The sequence below is a fragment of the Microchirus variegatus genome, assembly GCF_963457635.1.
Source record: "Microchirus variegatus genome assembly, chromosome: 4".
Lineage (NCBI taxonomy): Eukaryota > Metazoa > Chordata > Actinopteri > Pleuronectiformes > Soleidae > Microchirus > Microchirus variegatus.
In genome coordinates this window covers 29,135,914-29,156,272 of record NC_139805.1, presented here as the reverse complement: position 1 = coordinate 29,156,272, position 20,359 = coordinate 29,135,914, and the positions used below count along the sequence as shown (strand labels likewise).

The 20,359-nt window shown below is 39.3% G+C and overlaps 1 protein-coding gene across 1 annotated transcript in view; it reads right to left on the bottom strand.

Annotated features, from left to right (window-relative positions):
* ghrhrb (growth hormone releasing hormone receptor b) overlaps positions 1 to 20,359 on the bottom strand; it is a gene marked incomplete at both ends in the record, with an annotated part of 49,753 nt that overhangs the window by 19,309 nt on the left and 10,085 nt on the right. The window contains 2 exons of the mRNA XM_083888280.1: positions 3,212 to 3,319; positions 18,985 to 19,093. Of these exons, the coding sequence (XP_083744406.1) occupies positions 3,212 to 3,319; positions 18,985 to 19,093 (217 nt within the window). The remainder of the gene's footprint in view (positions 1 to 3,211; positions 3,320 to 18,984; positions 19,094 to 20,359) is intronic.

Here is a 20,359-nt window from a genome sequence, read left to right as displayed (position 1 = left end):
GTTGACCAGCAAAGTAAGTAAAACGAAAATTAAAAGGACAGGAAATGACATCAGCCACAGAGGCTACTGGGAGCTAACAGCAGTTAGCGTTTGGAAAAGTGATAATTAGCAGGCCCATTGCCGTCATACTGTATATAACATGTATCCACTGGACACATGAATCCTCTGAGGCTGGAAGTTTGTGTAGAACTCTGTGCTGAACTGTGGAGCCAAGAATAGAACTTTTCAAGGACTTCAGGTTTTCAGATACCGCTACGAACAAAGCAGAACTCCACGAGACAACACTTCCAGGAAATTTAGCACATTTTGACGTCCCAGTGAGCGCGGAGGTCAACACTGCGTGTTTTATCTCCTGTACTTAGACTGAGGAGGACCACAAAAACATGAGTGAGTCATCTTTTTTCACACTTTGACATCAGGTATCCAGAGTCCCAAATATAAAAATTTAAATGATTACAGAGTTGATTCTGCATAATATGTCCCCTTTAAGGATGAAGAAAAACTGAATGAACAGAATATTGAAAGTGCAGACGCCCAACGTAGGCATAAATGCTGAGTGAGCGTTATTGTTATAATCCGACCTGCACACTCTGGATTAAAAGCTGATGTGTAGGGAAAAAAAAGGTGAGCCAACAAAAGCCATAAAATACGTTTGAAAGCAAACTAAAATATTTTGGCAACAACACGAGCAGCAACGCGTCACCTGAGGATAAAGTGATGACGAAGCTTCTACAAAAGTGAGAAAACAAACTCTGTTGACATTTTCATTGTAAAAGGGTCCAGATTGTTATTTTTCACCTTGGTTTCTAGTGAAATATGTTGAGTATTTAACGCTGGATCTTTAAAAACACTGTTTTTTTTAAAAGATGCAGTGATGGAGTCGCTTTAGAATCAGTTTCAGAATCTCAATCGAATCAAATGGTGAAGTTCCTTAAGATTCTTAACTCTAGAGGACACTGGTTGTCCAATCAACCCAGTCAATGTGGGATTATTGAGCTATATAAATAACAAAACTAAAAGAGTCTTTTCTTTTGCGAGCAGCGAACCATCGAAGGGTTTTGATGAAATTTCCCGGTGATGTTTGTTACTGCACAATAATAATGTAATGGGCCGTAAAGAAACGAGAAGATTTGGGTGGTGACGTGGCTTTGAGTGCTTTGTAAATCAATATTTGTGGCTCCGCTTTTCTTCCAATTTGTGACCAAATTGGCCTCAATCACATCAGCGCCGCAATGGTTTTCCATCCGCTGTCGTACGACATGATGACGGTAAATCTGTGACGAGAAAAAAAACGCATTGATTGGATTTTATTATATAGCTGTCAAATTTTATGGGGTCGATTTATGGATTCCATGATCTTCAAAAGTGAGCCAATAAAGAAAATCTGTTGATTATTTCCTCTACTTTTAGTTACTTGGTCCAGAGAACGACTGAAAATGTTTAATTTTGACGAGTTTCTTGGCCACATTCTTACATATGGCACCTTTAAGAAGCTAAAAAAAACATTCAACAGATCTTTAGGACCAGATATTATCAGATTAACGAGAGATTAAGAGATTTATTTGATTTCTATTTTGGGGGGTTTCCTAATGTATCTCAGTGATTTTTAGTTATTTTCTTTACAGATTATTAAAAGCCAATGGACATTTGGAACAAGAAGCTATTGATGCAAAACCCTTAGTTTTGCACAATTTTGATGTCAACAACTGTAAATCCATGTGTACTTAATGTCATGGATGTGACATTTCCTAATACAAAGATAATTATAAGCTAAAACAATCAGAGAAACTAAATTAAAAACCTATAAATTGATCACCGTACCAGGCGTTTGTTTGTAGCATCATCACTGTAAACTTGCACTGCTGTCATCTTTTTTATTTTTACGAGATATGCACCTGCAGAGCGTGCAAAGGTCTCATGTGTTGACATGAAATAGTGGCACCAAAACTGGTTTTACCAGTCACACGGGTTAGGGATCCATTCCACTCCGGATTTGAAGAACCATGAGCTCCAGGCAGAGAAAGTTCAGACACAACAGAAAGAAAAAGCTGCTGCTGCTATTTCAAGTTTTTCACGCAGAAATCAACATGGCCTTAAGACAGACTGTTTACTGACAACATCAATGGAGGAAAATCCAGTGGAGGCACAACACGAGCAGCAAGAGGAGAAAACAAAAGAGCGGTACAACTGTTGGCAGCAGAATTAATCATTTTTCTCTCCGCAGCTTCAAATGCGGACGATACGAGAGTTTCTGCTGCTGCGGAAATAAGAAAATAAGGAGATAACTGACTTTCAGTTGTAAATCTCCCACAAAAGAAGCAGCCAGTCACATTCTGGAAAATGCAGTTTGTGAAAACGTGTGCGTTTCCTCTGAAGTTATGGTCAAATCTGTGTTTTGTAAAGGTCATGACCTTTGATCACCGAAATCCAATCAACTCATTTTGTGAATTTTGTACCAAGAATTCAGATTGGGCGTTCACAAGAAAGGGGGAGGAGCATCCTGAAGACAAGATCTGGACATGGAAGTCCTTCCTTGGTCATTGTTTCTTTACAAATAACCGTTCAAGTAAAAGAAAAAGAAAAGAAAACCAACTAAACAGAAGTTAAATCCATATATATACAAATGTATGGACTGTTCCAGATTTAATTAGGATGGAGGTAGCAGTTAGCCACCAGGGGGCGACTCAGATGGTTGCAGAAAAACCTAAAAAATCAAGTTCTCTTTCTCACTCGAATCATAATATGGACAAACATTTTCCATATAATTAATGGTCTAAATCACTAATTCCTGCTCAAGAGAACATGATATGGTATTTTGTAAATCATGTTACAATTTGGAGAAAAATCATAAGAAATAAACTTCCGTTTTCAAAGAAATGGGTAAGTCACCAGTCAAAATGCCAATCTTGAAGCTTCAAAATGGTAAAAAGGCTAAAAAGGCTAGTTTTTGCTATATTATAGATAAATTGTCCATCATAAATATGTTTTTGTTATTGTGAACTCCATATAATTCCATAAAAATAACAGTTTTTCTTTTGAATCTGGTGACAATATGTTGTAATTTTTAGCTTTTTTTTACATGACCGACCTTCTCCTGACCAGACAGATGCTCAGTGGCCCCTCAGGTAAAAACTCTTCACTTCACTTCACTGTGTTCTCGACAGTCTCCCACAGCTCTGACCCACCTCTGTCAAAGCCCCGGCTGATTTACCTTCATTATTAGCAAACAGCTGGGACACATTGGCACAGGAGACGCTGACCACCTGTCCCACATCAGCGCGGTACCAGCACCGGATTTCATCCCAGACCGTCGGACAACCTGAGACGAGACAAGAGCATTGATCACATTAGAGACGGAGAGAGAGAATCTCCTCAAAAGAGTTCCATATAAAACTGGAAAAGCACTTGGAGATGCAGCTCAGTGCCTACAAAATAGGGATAAAATTGTGGAAATTTCCTGAAAATATCGTCCAAATCCGTCCTTTACTTTATTCGAGTTATGTACCAGACAGACAGACTCCAGCGAAAACACATACCTCCTTGGAGGAGGTCAACTGGAAAAGCACTCGGAGAGCGCAGACCTCCGCCAAGGCAGCTCAGACCCCCACCTCCCTTTTGGACTTTGAAAATCTACTGTTGTAACCAATGATAGCATCACCGGATCACGCCCAAAATTTAATCACTTGTTCCTGGTCCCATTGGGGACATTTCCTGAAAATGTCATCCAAATCCATCCGTGACCTTTCCAGTTATGTTGCTAACAGACAGACAAACAAACTCCGGCAAAAACATAACCTCCTTGGCGGAGGTAATGAGTGATAGAATATAATATATGTTTGCTAGCAATGTTATTATAACAGTAATAATAAGACATAATTGTATGATAATAAGGCCATAATTATCTCATTATTAAATGTATCATATGCAACATTCAAATACATATATAAATACACTTGTTAGGGCCCGAGCCACGAATGGCATTTTAATTACAGTTGTCCACACTTTTATTTATGTAATTTAAAATAAATGTTTTGTTTATGATATTAATACATTCATTTTGTATACTTGCATACATGTGATCATCAGGCAATAATATGAACAGTTGACCACAATAGATGCGCCTTAGCCCCCAGGTCATTTGAGTTTGAGACCCCTGCCCTAAGGTTTCTACCTATTTGTCCCTGTTATAAGGTAGTAGTTTTAGTTTTTCCTTACCCTGCTCGAGGGTCTAAGGACAGAGTATGTTACCAACCCTGTGAAGTCCCGTGAGACACACTGTGGGCTATATGAATAAAATGTGATTGATTTGACTGTGTATAAGTCGAGTGATGTCATTTTCCTGGTTGCAGTGAAGAGAAGGGGACGTTTTATTAGCCGACGTCCTCGTCCCACGCCTTGTCTCTGCTGTTATCCTCCACCACACCTCGCTGGTTTCGCTGCAGGGAGAGCTTGTCAGCCTTGTGAGGAGGAGGAGGAGATGAGGAGGAGGAGGAGGAGGAGGACAGCAGTAATGAGGAGTCCCTCGTCTCCCTGCCACCACATCGCCTCACACATCAAAGTCTCTCGGTCCGGTGTCAATTAAAACACACACCAACACTCATTCATCATAAAACACAGATTTGGCTCGTCCATCACTTTCTCCTGCCAAATAATGCGATGTACTACTTTATATTTATTATATAGTATTTTCTCTCTTTCTTTCTTTCCCTCCATCATTGGAGCTGCTTCATTTTCTCCGGCGCGTGCAGTATCGACAGAAAGTGTCATGTGATTAGTTGCTTGTTGTAAGCGCTCTAATGGCTCTCCAGGTAATGAAGAGCCAGCGTTGCAGAATAAAAGGGCACGTGTGCGCCTTTTGTTGGAGCTCTGCAGGAGGCGCCGGTGAGTTCCTCATTAGGTGCTAATTAAAGCAAAAGGTCCTGACACTGATGGGATAATGCAGTGGATGAATGGACCGGTGCTCTTGCATCTGTTTGTCCCCGTAGCCTTATTTTTTCTCTCTCTCTCTTTCTCTCTCTCTGTCCATAAATATTCTCTGCAGACGCCTCGTGTTTATAATCAGCAGCGAGTGGCTGGCAGTGATGTAATCTTCCTAGACAGCATCATTATGCTCACACATGCACGGACGTCGCGGCAACAAAGCGGCCGAACCAACGAACCGAGTGTTTTGCGTTCCTTTTATGCTTTTAGATCAAATTTAGATCACGGCAACGTGGAAGAAGGGAGGGGAAAATGTGGCGTTTTACGACCTCGGAACTGACGCGAAACAATTTATCCATTCCAAGAGGACGACGACCTCTGGTCTCGTATTAAAGTGATTGATCGGAATTTTGGACATAAGACCTATTTTCCAACTCAGCCGGTGCTTTGGAGACGTCTGGAGACATTTTCAAGAACTTTCATTCAGTTCTACTAGTGGCCGAGTTCGCTGGTGCTATGGCTAGCGCAAGTCAATGGTACCTGCTAGCATGGCATTAGAAACACTCATACCGACTAAAACCATCCTTGCAATTTCAAGGATTTGGAGGAGGGCGTCATACTTCCTGTTAGGCTATGGCAGCGGCGGACTGATTCCGCCGCTGCCATAAAGTAGTCCCTCAAAAATTGCGAGGTTAGTTTTGTTTCAAACATTATTGTATCAACACAGATGTGTACATCGATGATCTGCCGTTACAATTGATTTGCCTCGGGTGCACTGTGGAGTCGGTATGAGTGTTTCTAATGCCATGCTAGCTGATACCATTGACTTGCGCTAGCCATAGCACCAGCAAACTCGGCAACTAGAATGAATGAAATTTCTCCTGTAAATTTCTCCATCACACCGGCTGAATTGGAAAATCCGAATCCAAAATTCCGAAATATCCATTTAAACCGTTCACTTTTGTACCGTTCATTTTTATTATGTTGAAGATTCATTTATTTGAAATGAAAAAGTAGGAGTTGGCAGGTGCCCATTAAACCCTTACCCTCTATAAGAAATGACTTGTATAAATTATAAAGTAACATTTTTTATTTTATTAACATGAGAAATACTGACTAAATCTGCAAATCTTACCCTGTCATTGCATTTAACTTGGTTTACAAGACGCACTTGTATAGCTACAGAGAACTCTTGAGGGATTTTATGTTTAAGCATCTCAACATAAAGTGGATTGGATTTGGAGTTATTGTTGAGGTTCCATTTTAAGTGATTTGTGCAATGAAGATGAACAGAAAGTTTAAAAGAAGTCTTGAAACTTTTTCACAAAGTTTTTTTTTTTTTTACGCCTAATGGAGGTGGGAAAGTTCATATTTTCGATAAAGGGTAACGTGCAATGGGATGGTGAATAAAAGGATGACATTTAGAATGAAATGTCACTCCAGCGTCTGTATTTCACGGCAGGTGAGAGGAGCTTTGTGTGGAAAACGCCACATTCCTCAATTAGTGCAGGAAGATTTTTAGGACGTAGTGATGTTTGGATGTTGCTCGGCGCTGGTTATGTTCAAATGTGCTTTTTATTTTGCCAAATCTTATTAAATTTGGGTAATATTTCAGACACATTTGAATTGAAACCAGATAAAACGGTGTCTGGAGATGCGAGATATCTTCATATTATTAAAATGAATCAAATTCACCATCTGTTCTGAAACCGTAACCAGCAGGAGCTCCGTGTGAAAGCGACTCCTTTGTCGAATGACTGCCCTAAACTTTGTCTAAATGTACGGATTCTCAACGCCATCAAAGTTACAGTTATCATCAGAATATTATCATCTGCTATGAAGCAGAATAGTTGATATAAAAGTTTATCATTTAATCTGTTCTCCACAGTGGTTTTCATGATTATCGGAGGCTGAGGTCTTTGAGGACGGGAAATGTTTGTTGTTCAAAGACAAACGCATCATTTCTGTTTAATGCCTGACGCACAGCTGCCATCTCATTTGATTTATTGGATTATCTTTTCTGTCAAGGGCTGAGACAAAGTCACGCTAGAATTGACGCATCAAAAGCGTTGACCAGCATCAACGTACGGCGTTTTTCCATGACGACTGACCGGAAAAAGACACATTTGTCTGGCAAAACGAGTCCAGAAAGACATTTGATCACTGACATACACATTAATTATTACGCACGACAACCTTTATTTTTATGATAATCCTTTATTTTTCCCAACAATGGGTAGACGTACAAAAGTTGCCATGACCCGGAATCGAACCGGGGTTGCTGCGGCCACAACGCAGAGTAATGACCACTATACGATCACGGCGAGCTATTTTTCCTGATGAGACAACAGCTTGTGTTGACTCAGATTCTCTCTCCAGTTCAAACTACCAGCCACACACAGTCACTGACAGTGTCAATACACTTCCTCCCCTCTCTCACGGGGGTTAACAGTGGTAAAACAGTATACGAACGAACATACATGTATTACGTATATTAACAGTATTATGAACATATGCCGACTATTATGATGGTACTGTCAAAGTGCAATTATTCCTTAAGATGTTTGCAAATATTTTTAATGCATCCTTGTTCAGGGCGATGCCGACTATTACGATGGTAAATTTCAAGTCATTCCGAGATACTTTTTGTTTTTGAGAAGAAAGTCAGCTCACTGTCAAAGTGCATCAGGGCACATTTTACAAACCAAAACAAGTCCTGAAAGTAATTGAGTAAATACTCAACACATTGATTGATTACAAAGATAATCGTTAGTTGCAGCCTGAGGCAGATATAAAGCGTGAAGGCGCCTGAGATGTCACCAAACATCAGTCTACGTCCTCTGTCCTCTGTTTTCTTTTCATCTCCAGAGCCACATCTCAGTTGTTCATTCCTCCTCCTCCTCCCGCTGCAGCTCTTCCCATCACACTTCACTGGGTCAGAGTTTTCATGCTTCAAAGGAGCATCCATCTCCCGGTTTGTCAAGCACACAGCTGCTCCTGTAATATTGCTACAAGTAATAGAGAAGACACTGGGCTCCACTGGGATGTACACAACAATATCTGGCCTTTCACAATAAACAATGCTATGCGATAAGGGAGACGCAGAGGTGGACAAAGAAGACGAGGATTCCGACGTGACAGTGGGGACACGGACAAAGAACTCAATCAGTAACTTCTGGACGGCGTTTGTACGATTTACTTAGGAAACAAAGTGCGTTCCGTGTTCCGTTCATTTTCTACTCCCCGGATCTCTCGTCTAATCTCCCCGACTGCTCTGTAAACCCAAACTCTACAATCTCCCGGCGCTCCCACCTGACCATGATAAAATAAAAGAAACAACAAAAGTTCAGTCGTGTTCCAGCGAAAATCAAACAGCTGCACACGTCGCCAGCGGACAGACAAAACCGTATAAGGAAAATGTGAAGAAGCGACGTTTACACAAGCGCTTTTGAAACTCAAATTGCTTGGAGGCCACCGGCCAAGGTATTTGTCTCGCCGGATTTTCACTGTTCTATGATTTTGTCAGAGACTGTCCTTGAGAAAATGGCTGATATTATGACGGATGCATGGACAGGCCTCACTGGACAACTTCAAGTGCTCCAGCGTCTTCCTTGTAAAAAGGAAAAGACATTTCCATTAAACTCTACAACAAAATAACCAGTTGTCTGTCTCTCTTGAAACTATCCTCCGTTAAGTGTTACTTTTAGGTTTAGATAAGCTCAGGGGACCACAGTGTTGCTGTTTCAGGCCTGTTCTCCCTGTGTGAGTGTGGGCTTTTCTCTGGGTTATCTGGTTTCCGACCACATGGAGAGCTTATTTGGACATTATAAACTGACCTTAGGTGTGAGTGAATGGTTGAGTGTCTCTATGTGGTGGCCGTGAGATGGTCCAGTCCATCACGAGTCCCATACCTGGCTTTTGCCTTATGACAGCTGGGGTTGGCAACCTCATGTGGAGGATAAAGTGGTACACTGTTAGAAATAAGGGTTCCAAAAGGGTCCTTCTACAAGGGCTGAGGTTCTACCTGGATCCAAGGGTTCTTGGTAACACTAATGGTTCCAGTAAGAACCATTTTGATCCAGAGAACCCTCTAAAACCCCTTTCCTGAATAAAGGTTTTTAAAAGGGTTCTTGGTGGAACCCTCCGAAAGGGCTGCAGGTGGAACCTTTATAAAAAGGTTCTACCTGGAGCCAAATAGGGTTCTCCTATGAGGACAAGCCGAAGAACCTTATATGGTTCTACTTAGCACTTTTATTTCTAAGAGTGTAGATAATGGCATTTTGTTGGTCCTCCCTACAGAAAAGTCCCTACACTCTTAGAAATAAGGGTTCCAAAGGGGTCCTCCTATAACGGCTGAGGTTCTATCTGGAACCACTTCTGAAAAACCATTTCTGGGTTTTTCAAGGGTTTCCAGGGTTTTTCAAGGGTTCTTGGTAACACTAATGGTTCCAGTAAGAACCATTTTGATCCAGAGAACCCTTTAAAACCCCTTTCCTGAATAAAGGTTTTTTAAAAGGGTTCTTGGTGGAACCCTCCAAAAGGGTAGCCAAAAAGGGTTCTCCAATGAGTACAAGCTGAAGAACCTTATATGGTTCTACTTAGCACTTTAGAGTGTAGATAATGACATGTTGTTGGTCCTCCCTACAGAAAAGTCGCTATCAACATCATGAGAACCAGCTTTTCCACATCCCTCTGATGTTCTTCCATAAAATAACAAAAATTAGACTAAATAGATCTTGTAAGTCAGAAAAAAATACAATGGACAATGCATATAAACACATTTTTGCAAAAAAATGTAAGGCAGTAGTGGTTTAAATCACTGGATCATTGGATTTTTCAAAAAGTCTATATTAAAATCGGAAAATATCACTGTGAACAGTCTGTAGAGACCGAAATTAATGGAATAAAATCATGTTTCAGTCTATTTATTCCCTAATTATGTATTAATAGGAGCAGAATATCTGTGACACAGTTGGAGCTGTATTTATTCAAAGCATTAGCAGTGAATACATCTCCACTACTGTGTTATTAACAGCTGCGTTGTTTTAAAGAGTGCAATAGGAACAATAAATAATGATTACTGGACCAGGTTGAAGTAAAATGTGAATACAATTAATAGAATACTCCGACCAGGTATTAGTGCCTCAAAATGATATTGATTAGACATTAATAACTTATCAAATGTTGTATTTTTAATCTTAAAAGGACCAGTGTGTAAGAATTGGTGACATCTAAGACTACAGATTTTAACCAACAGAAAAGTCAAGTTGTGGCTCAACTTTTATTTGTCGAGCACATTTAAAAACAACCGAGTTCGACCAAAGTGCTGCACGGAATGACTGCAATAAAAATCTGTGAAATAGAAAACATAAAATCTTAAACGATAGAGTGCAACACTTAAAAAAAAAGAAACTCTTCTTCTTCGATAGGTGGAATGTCTTCAACATAAAATCTATGATCAACAGCACCAATCAGTTCTGCAATACGTTTTATCGTGACCTTTCACCTCTGGTATTTAGTCTGTAGTAATTGGTGATGAGGATGACGAGTGTGAACGAGTCACGCTGTGAAACAATCACAGGAAATGTCAGAGGTGGAAGGTGGAAGCAACGCAAGAAACACATGGGACAGAGTCACGAGGGCGGAGACGCTGTTACTGTGGCTCTAATTAACTGTATTGTAAAGAAAAAGACTGAACTCGCTGTCTCTTTTCTCACTGATGAGGTCCTCATTTCATGCCTGTCACTGACCTGATTTTCCCACTGGACGTGTGGAGATAATTAACTCAAAAATGGACATGGAGTCTAAGCCCCCCCCCCCCTCTGCTGACTGATCAGTGGATCAGTCTACTCATGACAGAGGAAGGAGTTAATCTACTCAGAAGATGGACATGGAAGAAGCCTTTTGACTGTTTTTGTGCTTTTCATCCATTAGTGTTTCTGTCGCAGGAGAGCTTACGATTGTTTACGAAACAGTGCAATACCATCAGAAGTCGTTGGGGGCAGTATATAGTCAATAATTGGTCAAATGACGACGAAGAGTCTACACAGATATTTAAAACTGGCTGCCATGCAGGGTTTTCTTGGCTTAACCCTGCAGCCAGAAAAAAAGGAGATTTACAGGAATAGCCAGGCACTTGGCTTCACTCAGTGGTGCATTGTGGGATGCTGCATGTTTAAACTGAGGGGGCTATCCGGCAAAGCAAGTTGTCAAAAGTTGCAGTGGAAATTATTGGAAGTGACGCTCGTCATCGATCTCACTCACGACCTAAAGTGGTCTTTCATTCCAACGCTGTGAAATCCCCTTACACTTCTATTTCAAATCAAACACAATAAAATAAACCTCTTCGAGGTCGCCCTCTAGAGGAAGTATTGTGTCACGTCTATAACAAGGGCTTGTTGGTCTAGGGGTATGATTCTCGCTTCGGGTGCGAGAGGTCCCGGGTTCAAATCCCGGACAAGCCCTAGCTGTATATTTACTCGATAGAACAAGATGGATAAACTTAAACCTCTATTTCAATGATTTGATGACAGTAATAAGACATTTGTTCATATTTAAAAGTTACAAACTCCAGCATCACAAGAGGATTCTAAAGATGGAGTCTGACTCCATACATGCAGGAGTATAATTGGACTATGAATCACATTATCCAGGTAATGACTAGTCTGACTAAGACTAGCTTGCTTTTAATCAGACTAAAATGTTTACAGGACATGAAGAAAACCAAATTACTGTCTTTGAACATGTGTGAGAGGAGATGATGACGACATGACTAATATCACATGGTTATAAAACTTAAGCAACAATCAGCGAGAAGAGATTAAGATTAAATAAAGTGAACAGAAGCTGAGCTGCAAACGGCTGTTTCTATCGTATTTGTGTCCCTCACTGCTGCTTTTCAAGGAAAATCACTTCAAATGTTAGCAGTCTGCTACTTCCAAAGTGTTGTTTAACTTTAAAACCATAGCCTAATTTTCTAACTTTACCTTTCTGAGCTAATACTAATAGAAGGTAATAATTAACTTGTTTTATTTTAGGAACATAGTTAAACCCCCCCTGACAATGTTTAGTCAGTCCTGGTGCCAACGCTGAACTCAAACATTTTTCCCACTGTAAATTGTCCTTGTTCAAACAAACACCATCGCAAAACTAGATAAGATTATGTGAACTGTACAAAGTGGGGAAAACTCTGCGTGTTAACGTGACGTCTGACTTTCTCCTATACTGGATGTCGGCCACTTTTTTTTATCAGTTCGGTCAAATTCACCTTCAAAAGATTTCTGAGGCGAGGACGAAGAACAGAATCCTAACACGTCCTCCGCGTCTGGATTTGAAGGATTACGTTTGAGTGTAATCTGTAAAGACCCGTCAAAGGAGGTATGAAAGAGCTTTAGATCATCGAGGGTGCAAGTCACTATTCCTGTCGGCTGTCAAACGGCAGCGAAATTAGCCCTATGTGTTTGTTAATGCAGCGCTATGAGATTGTTTCAGTGACACACGCAAAATAAAGCATAAAATGTTTACGAACGTTTACCCAAAGAAAAATCCAAAAATACGTTTCGGATCACCCGCCTTTCTGTTTGTCAGGCACATTTCACGAAATGCTTCTTTGGCCTTCAACTTCTTCTTACCACCACCTACTGGAGTGGAGATGTAGTGCAGTTTTTTATACCATTTCCCCCGTATACATCGCCGTCAGCTTGATTTTAATACATTTTCAAAAACCACACAGGTAAATAAATTCCTGGGAATAAAAGTTGGTGGAAAAGGCAGTAATCATTATTTTGGTTATTTTTCATACTGTGTGGACGTACTCTCAGCCTCCTCTAATCTGTATGCCCCTCAACACTTTGGTCAAAGTCGTAAAGGACTTGAACCTTGCGAACTGACCACTTATCAGAGCAGCTGTGAATAAATATTCATGAGATATCCTTCTGTGATCCAGTCCAACTCTGGTTTTGCTTGGAAGTACTTTGCATTTGAGCTCTGACTGTTGGATTTAGTTTTTTTTTGGCCACCTTTATCATAATAATAGAGTATTTTCTCCAAATTGTATTAGTTATTGTCAGAGGTGGAAAGTAACAAAATACATTTACTCAAGTTACTGTATTGACTACTTTTTTTTGTGTATTTTGTATTTTTTAAGTACAATTAAAATCAGGATTTTCAAAGGTAAAGGTAAGAAAACTTATTTTATTATCACCTGGCTTGTAAGAAGAACGCATGAAGGCTATATTACAATATAAAATGAGCTATCACAGAAAAAGAGACTCAGCAGCAACATAAAGTTGGCTTCTGTTGCCAAGGCTTTATGTTAATGTACATCAGTAGGCCTAGTGTGATTTTGTTGCGCTATAATATGAACACCGCATTATACATTTAGGAAGAATTCATGTATTGAAGTCAAACTTATTTTGAAGGATGCGGATTAGCATTCCGCTATCATGGTTGCTATCTTGCTTCCTACGTCACTTGCGTGTTGATATATCCTCAGTATGTTTTTATAAAATGACGTAAATAAGTACATTGGGCTTAATGTTAAGGTTAGACACATTAACATAAAGAGATATATTGGGAGTTATCGCTGAAAGAGCATCTTATATTTCGGACCGCACTTGACGCACTTCTGTTAGCTTTACTTCCTGTGTGGGACTCGTTTTCCCGGGCAGCTAACGTAAGTACTCTCTGTTGTTTCGCTGTTGTGTTGCAACTTGCAAATGTGAAGGCAACTTACCTAAACACACGTGAAGTAAGTTTATCAACAGTGTTACGTTTTAGAGCCGCAATTATATTTATTTTCATGCTTAAATCTGTTAATTTTAGTGTGGTAATGTCCGGTCCACAGCACTAAACGTTAGCAGGGGGGAGGAGCCTAACACGGCACAGATTTTTTCAATTTTCAATTTTTCAATTTCAGTCCATGAACGTTTTAGACTGGAAAATATATTATATTAGTTATAGATTAAAATCACGTTATGTTGACATTGGTGTTTATATTTGTGTTGGGGAAATTTCATTTCAATAAAATGCTTTCAGTTTTCACATGGGTATGATTATCATCTGCAGAAATTTGAAGCTGAAAAGCACTTCTCATATCTAAAACTTTGTGTTTTCCTTAGGTGCAGCCAAATGAGATGGCAGTGTAAAGTCTTTGGATTCAGAGCCACAACAAGGGGTGATCTTCTGCAGCATTACAGACTACAGCACAGCAACTTCTGGCTTGAAAATGAGACTGTAGTTGCAGTTTACATGTTGTGCTATGTTCAGCTTCTACAGAGCTAGCGATTTGCACATTTGAAAGTGCTGCTATGTTTGTAAGTTAGCACTGATTTGGACACTTATCCCACTAATGTCAATGCCATTTCTATTGTGGTTAGTTCTAAATGTGTTTAACTCCATACAAATAGTTTTGGTACATGCACTTCTGGAGAATTTTTCTTTAAGATCATTATTAATCCAATTTAGTAGCTTTGTGAGGTGCGCAAGCATGGAAATACATCATCACTGTGTAAAATGTAATTTATTTTTGTTTTTACAAAAAAGTTTGGAGTCAGTATTCTGTCCTATTCAAATTTCTGGTTTGAAATAGGACAGAATAGGAAAGCTGTTAATTGTTAATAAACATGTTATTTGAGTATTTGTTTAGTTCTGTATTTTCTGGGCCATAGACTAGTTATTCCTAAGAAATATTTTTTTTATATTTAATTAATTGGATTGAATACATTCAAATTAATGCACAGATAAATGTAGTTGATTATTAATCAATTATATATCATTGATATGTAGAATTAAATACATTTTTATTAGTACAATTTACACATTATCTTTTTCAAATCAACTCAATATGTTTGTTTAGATTTTAATTAATTATGTACTGTTTTCTATTCAGATCTACTCATATTAAATGGGTAACTATTAAGGGTCTAATTTAATTAAAATTTACTCAATACCAAACATTGTGAAATTTAATTAATAATATTGCTTGTAATCTGTTGCCTCATTTTTATTGAGTAGATATGGTGTATCTTTTCTTACAGTGTTGTCATATTTCTACTTCCCTCACACCCCACGCAAAGTAACTAAGTAACTTTTACTTAAAGTACATTTCAAATGAACTACTTTTTACTCCTACTTGAGTACAATATTTCAGTTCAATATTTATTGTTCAGTCCAATCACAAAACCTGATCTAAAACTAAGAATTTTATTTTTTTTTAAGTATACAAAACTAGAGAAAGCACCAAGAGAGCTCAAAAAGAGAAGACGGCTGAAGTCACGACAGCAACCTCTGCAAGCATTCCCAAGAGAGAAGCTTGGGTCAATATTTAATGTGCATGCTAACCTACAGGAGCAGCCACTCACACAGTGGGTTACGGTTAGGGTATTGTGTAACACTGGTTTCAACAAAGTCCTCTTTTTACAATGAAATTTCCATAGATCTGTGGAAAGCAAATGTGCCACGATTTCTTTGCGCTCCCCTCCAGATTTGTTCTTTGTGCCATGTTTTTTTGTTTGCAGGCAGGCTTCAGGAAGGTGCCTGCTGATTGGCTACTGAATTTTGGAGCAACAGCTCAATGGACCGGAACTCGTTCCCTAAGTTTTCCCCCGTCAACATCCGACAGAATAATTGTAAATATCTATCTAATTTCTCAGAATATAAATGTTAGATACTTAAAATTATTTTGGATGTTATGATATTCTGCTGGTTTGTCTTGTTCTTCCACCGGCATGGACATGGATTCACAGCTTGTGTTCACTGGCTCTGTTGAAAAGAAATGCAGGATAAAGAAGTAGACGATGGATGGATGGATGTTCACAGTGGTGTTGTAAAGATATTTTATCCCAAATTGTAGGGGGAGCTCCATAAATTTGAGGGCGACCAGGCTTGCAAAGTTCCACTTTTAGGTCAGAGTTGGACACGACGTCATCATCGGACCAGTTTTGCCAGCCTCAAAGCTGCAGTCGCTAATCGTATTCATAACAATTTAAAGTTAATTAAAAGCCGTTTAAGCTGAAGAGAATTCACCTTCTGTGTGTGATGGACAGGCAGCATCTCAGATGGGAAAACAAAGGTCCTGAAGGACGAGCTGTTGTTTTTTTTTTTTTTCCAGGCCACTGAAGGGAGGATAATCGTTCAATCTCCACTAATTCACTTGGCTCACCTTCTACCTGAGCTACATCGATGCAGGGCCCGCGTCGGCGCTGACCAATCAGTCCCTTAATCCAGACATCTCCTCACCTGATTAGCCGCCTTGATTGTTTTTGGCTGTTGTGCTGCCCGAGTGAAGCATGGTAATGTGATAACAGGAAGTGAATGTGCTCATTACTGCTGATTAAAGAGCAGCAGTCATCAGATACAGCACGGCATCCAGCTGGTGACATTTGACAGAGTCTGGTTTAATCCGTAATTGCGAGATTGGTATTTTAATAATCACGTCATCTGAAGATACAAGTGACGCTACGAGCAAAAACTTCACTCACCCAAATTTTAGCGACAAACTATTACAGCCGTCGCCCATATTTGGTTTCTAAATCCTATCGCTACAGATTTTCTGTAGAGATTTGATTTCAATTTCCAATTTTGTTTGGTTATTAAGAAGCTTTTCACGGAACTAATGCTGCAAATTGTACGAATGTGTATCTCTCTCGGTGCATCAACCCAAATTATTGACATCAAATACTACTTTGTTTTTAAGAGATTTTAACCCTTTAAATGCCAGGTTTTTGTCATGACGATGTATTAAGACGGAAAGAAAACTAAGAATATGAACTCTTATTGAATGTGTTGAATTAATACAGCCTGGGAAATATCATATGATGATCAGCGTGACAGTGACAGTGCCATCTAGTGGAGATAGCATGTGTTGTTTCCTCCATATGTCGAATATGGTTAAAATGATGCCATTTGGTGGAGAGTTGTAAAAATGTTCAATTCCACACCCACATGTAACAAAATGCATGTATTGTGCTTTGGGTTCAATTCCAGGCTCTGCTAGTCTACGTGCCCTTGTGTCCTTGAGCAACACACGCAACCCATGTTGCTCCTGATGGCTACGCTGTATGGGTATGAAAGATGAGTGATGGAAAAAAGTGCTGCACATAGATTCACTGTATAAAAGTGTGAGTGAACGGGTTAATGGCAAAACTGTAGTGTAAAGCAGCTTTGAGTGGCCGTCAAGACGAGAAAACCGCTTTATAAATACGGACCATTTACTGTCAAATATGGCACATTTTTGGCACTTAAGGGTTAGAGTGTAACATTTGTTTGTACACAGTGTATTTTAGTCTGAATGTAGAAGCTGAAATCAAAGAAAATGACACAATATTGCCAAAATACATTCCATTTGCATGAACATGGCCAAACTTATTAAAAAACGAATGAAGAATGAAAGGTTTAAAAATGGTAAATTGTCTGTATTTATAGCACTTTCTCTCAGTCTTTCTTCAGACTCAAAATCTTTACACTACAGTTTTACAGTGTATCTATCACACTTGCCCAAGGACAAGTTGGAGCACATCGAGCAAGGAATTGAACCCACAACATTCTGGTTGAAAGACGACTCTCTCCCATGTAAATGCTGCAACCCCCCGTCCCATATTTCCGTGGACAACGAAAAAAAAAACCAAATCATTATGTCATTAAAATAAACCAATTTACAACCTCTGCAGTTAAGTGAATGGTTTTGTACAGATTGCAAATTGCATTTCCGTCACATGTAGAGATAGAGACGGAGTTGAAAATGGGTTTTTGGGAAGAGAAATGAATCGAAAAAGCTGCGAGCAGACTTGTTTTTGGTCTGAGACGAGGGACGGGAAATAAAAAATCTCCTCTTTCACTGGACCGTCCGTTTAAAACGAAACACTGATGTATTTTGTCTCGACCAGTGAACCTGATTTTCAGATTTGTTTTTCTGACATCAGATGACGTCCTACACAGACTAAGTGAACGACTCATGCTGTTAACGTAGGCTTTAACCTATAGATTTGTTCACAGTGGTTTCTCCTTGAATGATGGACCTCCCTATAGAGTAATGATTATTCCTCCGGATGTCGACTTTTCTCAACTCTTGACATTTACAGCAGACACTCGCACCTTCTGCTGTAGGTGAAGAGGAGGATGAGGATGAAAAAAGAGATAATTTGCCAGACTCCTGTCCTCAAACTCAAAACCGGAATCAAAATGTCCGAATGTCTCCTTGAATGTTAGAAGTAACGGTTCCAGAAGTGTCCTTCTACAAGGGCTGAGGTTCTACCTGGAACCATCTGTTTCTGAAAAACCCTTTCCTGAAGAAAGGGTTTTTCAAGGCTTCTTGGTAACACTAATGGTTCCAGTAAGAACCATTTTGATCCAGATAAACCTTTAAAACCCCTTTCCTGAATAAAGGGTTTTAAAAGAGTTCTTGGTGGAACCCTCCAAAAGGGTTCTCCAATGAGGACAGGCTGAAGAACCTTATGGTTCTACTTAGCAATTTTATTTCTAAGAGTGTAACTTATTTCATGCATATATATTATTTTAGGTTTTTGGTAATATTTATTTACTATTTTTTCTTATGTATATTATACTTTTTAAAACATTTATTTCTACTTTATGCTGGTAATTTTGAGTGGACAGCAAAGTAAGAATTTCATTGTACAGGGAAACGCGTTTCTTTACTGTGCATATGACAATAAACACATTATATCTTGAATCTTTGAAAACAACATGAAATTAACTGCCACATGTTTCATTTATTGTGATTTTAAACCCTCTAATGTAAGTGTTAAAAGACAAATATTCAAACTTTATAGGTTTGGACCCTTGTAAGGACTCATTAGTTCTATAATTGTTGAATTTATTCAACAAAAACTGTGTTAATTTGCATCTTTGATTGGAAATGACGATGAAGATATCTCAGATAATACTAAGATTTTCCACATATTATCTAGGATAAATCATGGGGGGAGGTTTATGTGACGCACACAGGTTGTTTGTAAGTGTGTACTCACATGAATAAACACATTTGCATGTGCGTTTTCCCATTAGAGTTGAGTTGAGACTTGTAAAACGACAGAGTGACTGACTGACCTGTCCTGATGGAGCGGTTGTTTTCCTCCTGTTGGATGATGTGGTTACATTCTTGCTGAGCTTTTATGTGCTGAAGCACCAGAGCACAGTCTGGGTGGATGGCCTCTGTCTGCAGAGAGGAGAGAGGCAAGGCCAAGCAGGTTTATGTACAGTATATGATACTGTAGCACCATTCATACACACACACATGGCCATTTTACTGTGTTTTACAGGAAATACATGACAAAGATGTAAAAAAGCCTGGGATTTAGAGAGGGTACAGATGGAGAAATTGTTTCTTTCTTTTAGTAATGACACAATTAGTTATTTGTAGCGCTGCTCTTTTCCTTTAATAAACAGACCGCTCCAGTTCCACTGTAGGTGCGCTAACGGCGCTAAAGGAGCTAATGCAGCTAACTGGTAAACGGTGTCAAACATACGGCCCGCAGGCGCAGGATGAATTCGTGAAATATTCATATTATGAATAGAATTTAAAGGTGCATTATGTAATAAATGTAAAGCAACTGGCCATAAAATCCTCCTAATATGTCACAGAGACTCAGGAATTATGTTCATATAACAAACTGAACTCACCAACAACAACAGTACAGACAAAATATTTGCATTAAATATTTTTCTAGTTCTATCTATTAAGTCTTTTGCAGACTGCAAATCATGTTTATGTTTTGAAATCATGTTCTTCTTCTGCGGTTCAATGTACGCAACCGGATGTGCCCGGACTAGTGCCCGGAGCAGGACGATCTGCTGTTCAGGAGAACCGCTGTTTACGTAACCGGACCAGGTTTTTTCAGAGATCTCACTGAGCCCGAGATTACAATAAAACACAGCGTTCTCAGCAGTGGCTGAACTGTTTGTTTAGAACCTTCAGGGCTTCTTAAACAAGGTAATGATAGCAGATAGCAAACTTGACCATATTATTATCGAAACTATAGGTTACTATAGGTTACTGGTTGGGTCCACTTGAGCTTCTGCCCTGAATGTGTTGTTGTGTGAGTTTCTGGAGCCACATGTCCTGCTACTATCTTTTCTCGGTTTGTTTCATAACTCTGTCTCTCGTCACGCTGAAGCCGCGCTGTCATATTTTCAGCTGCGCAGATTTATTTGTCACAGCGCGTAAACTATCAAAGGAGTTTTTCGGCCCTGCTGTTTATATACAAGCACGTCAGCGTGGAAATATTCCGCCCTCATATCGTGCTCTGTGTTTACGTTACGCCGTTTTAAATAATAATTGTTGAAATTAGAAAATGGACATTTATTTAGTTTGATTCGTCCAAGTGTTTTCGTCTGTACTGTGTTAGGAAGTGATTGTGAGTGCAGTCGTAGAGCTGAACTGAACCGAGAGTTCAAACCGCTCTAAACTATTTTCATGATCATA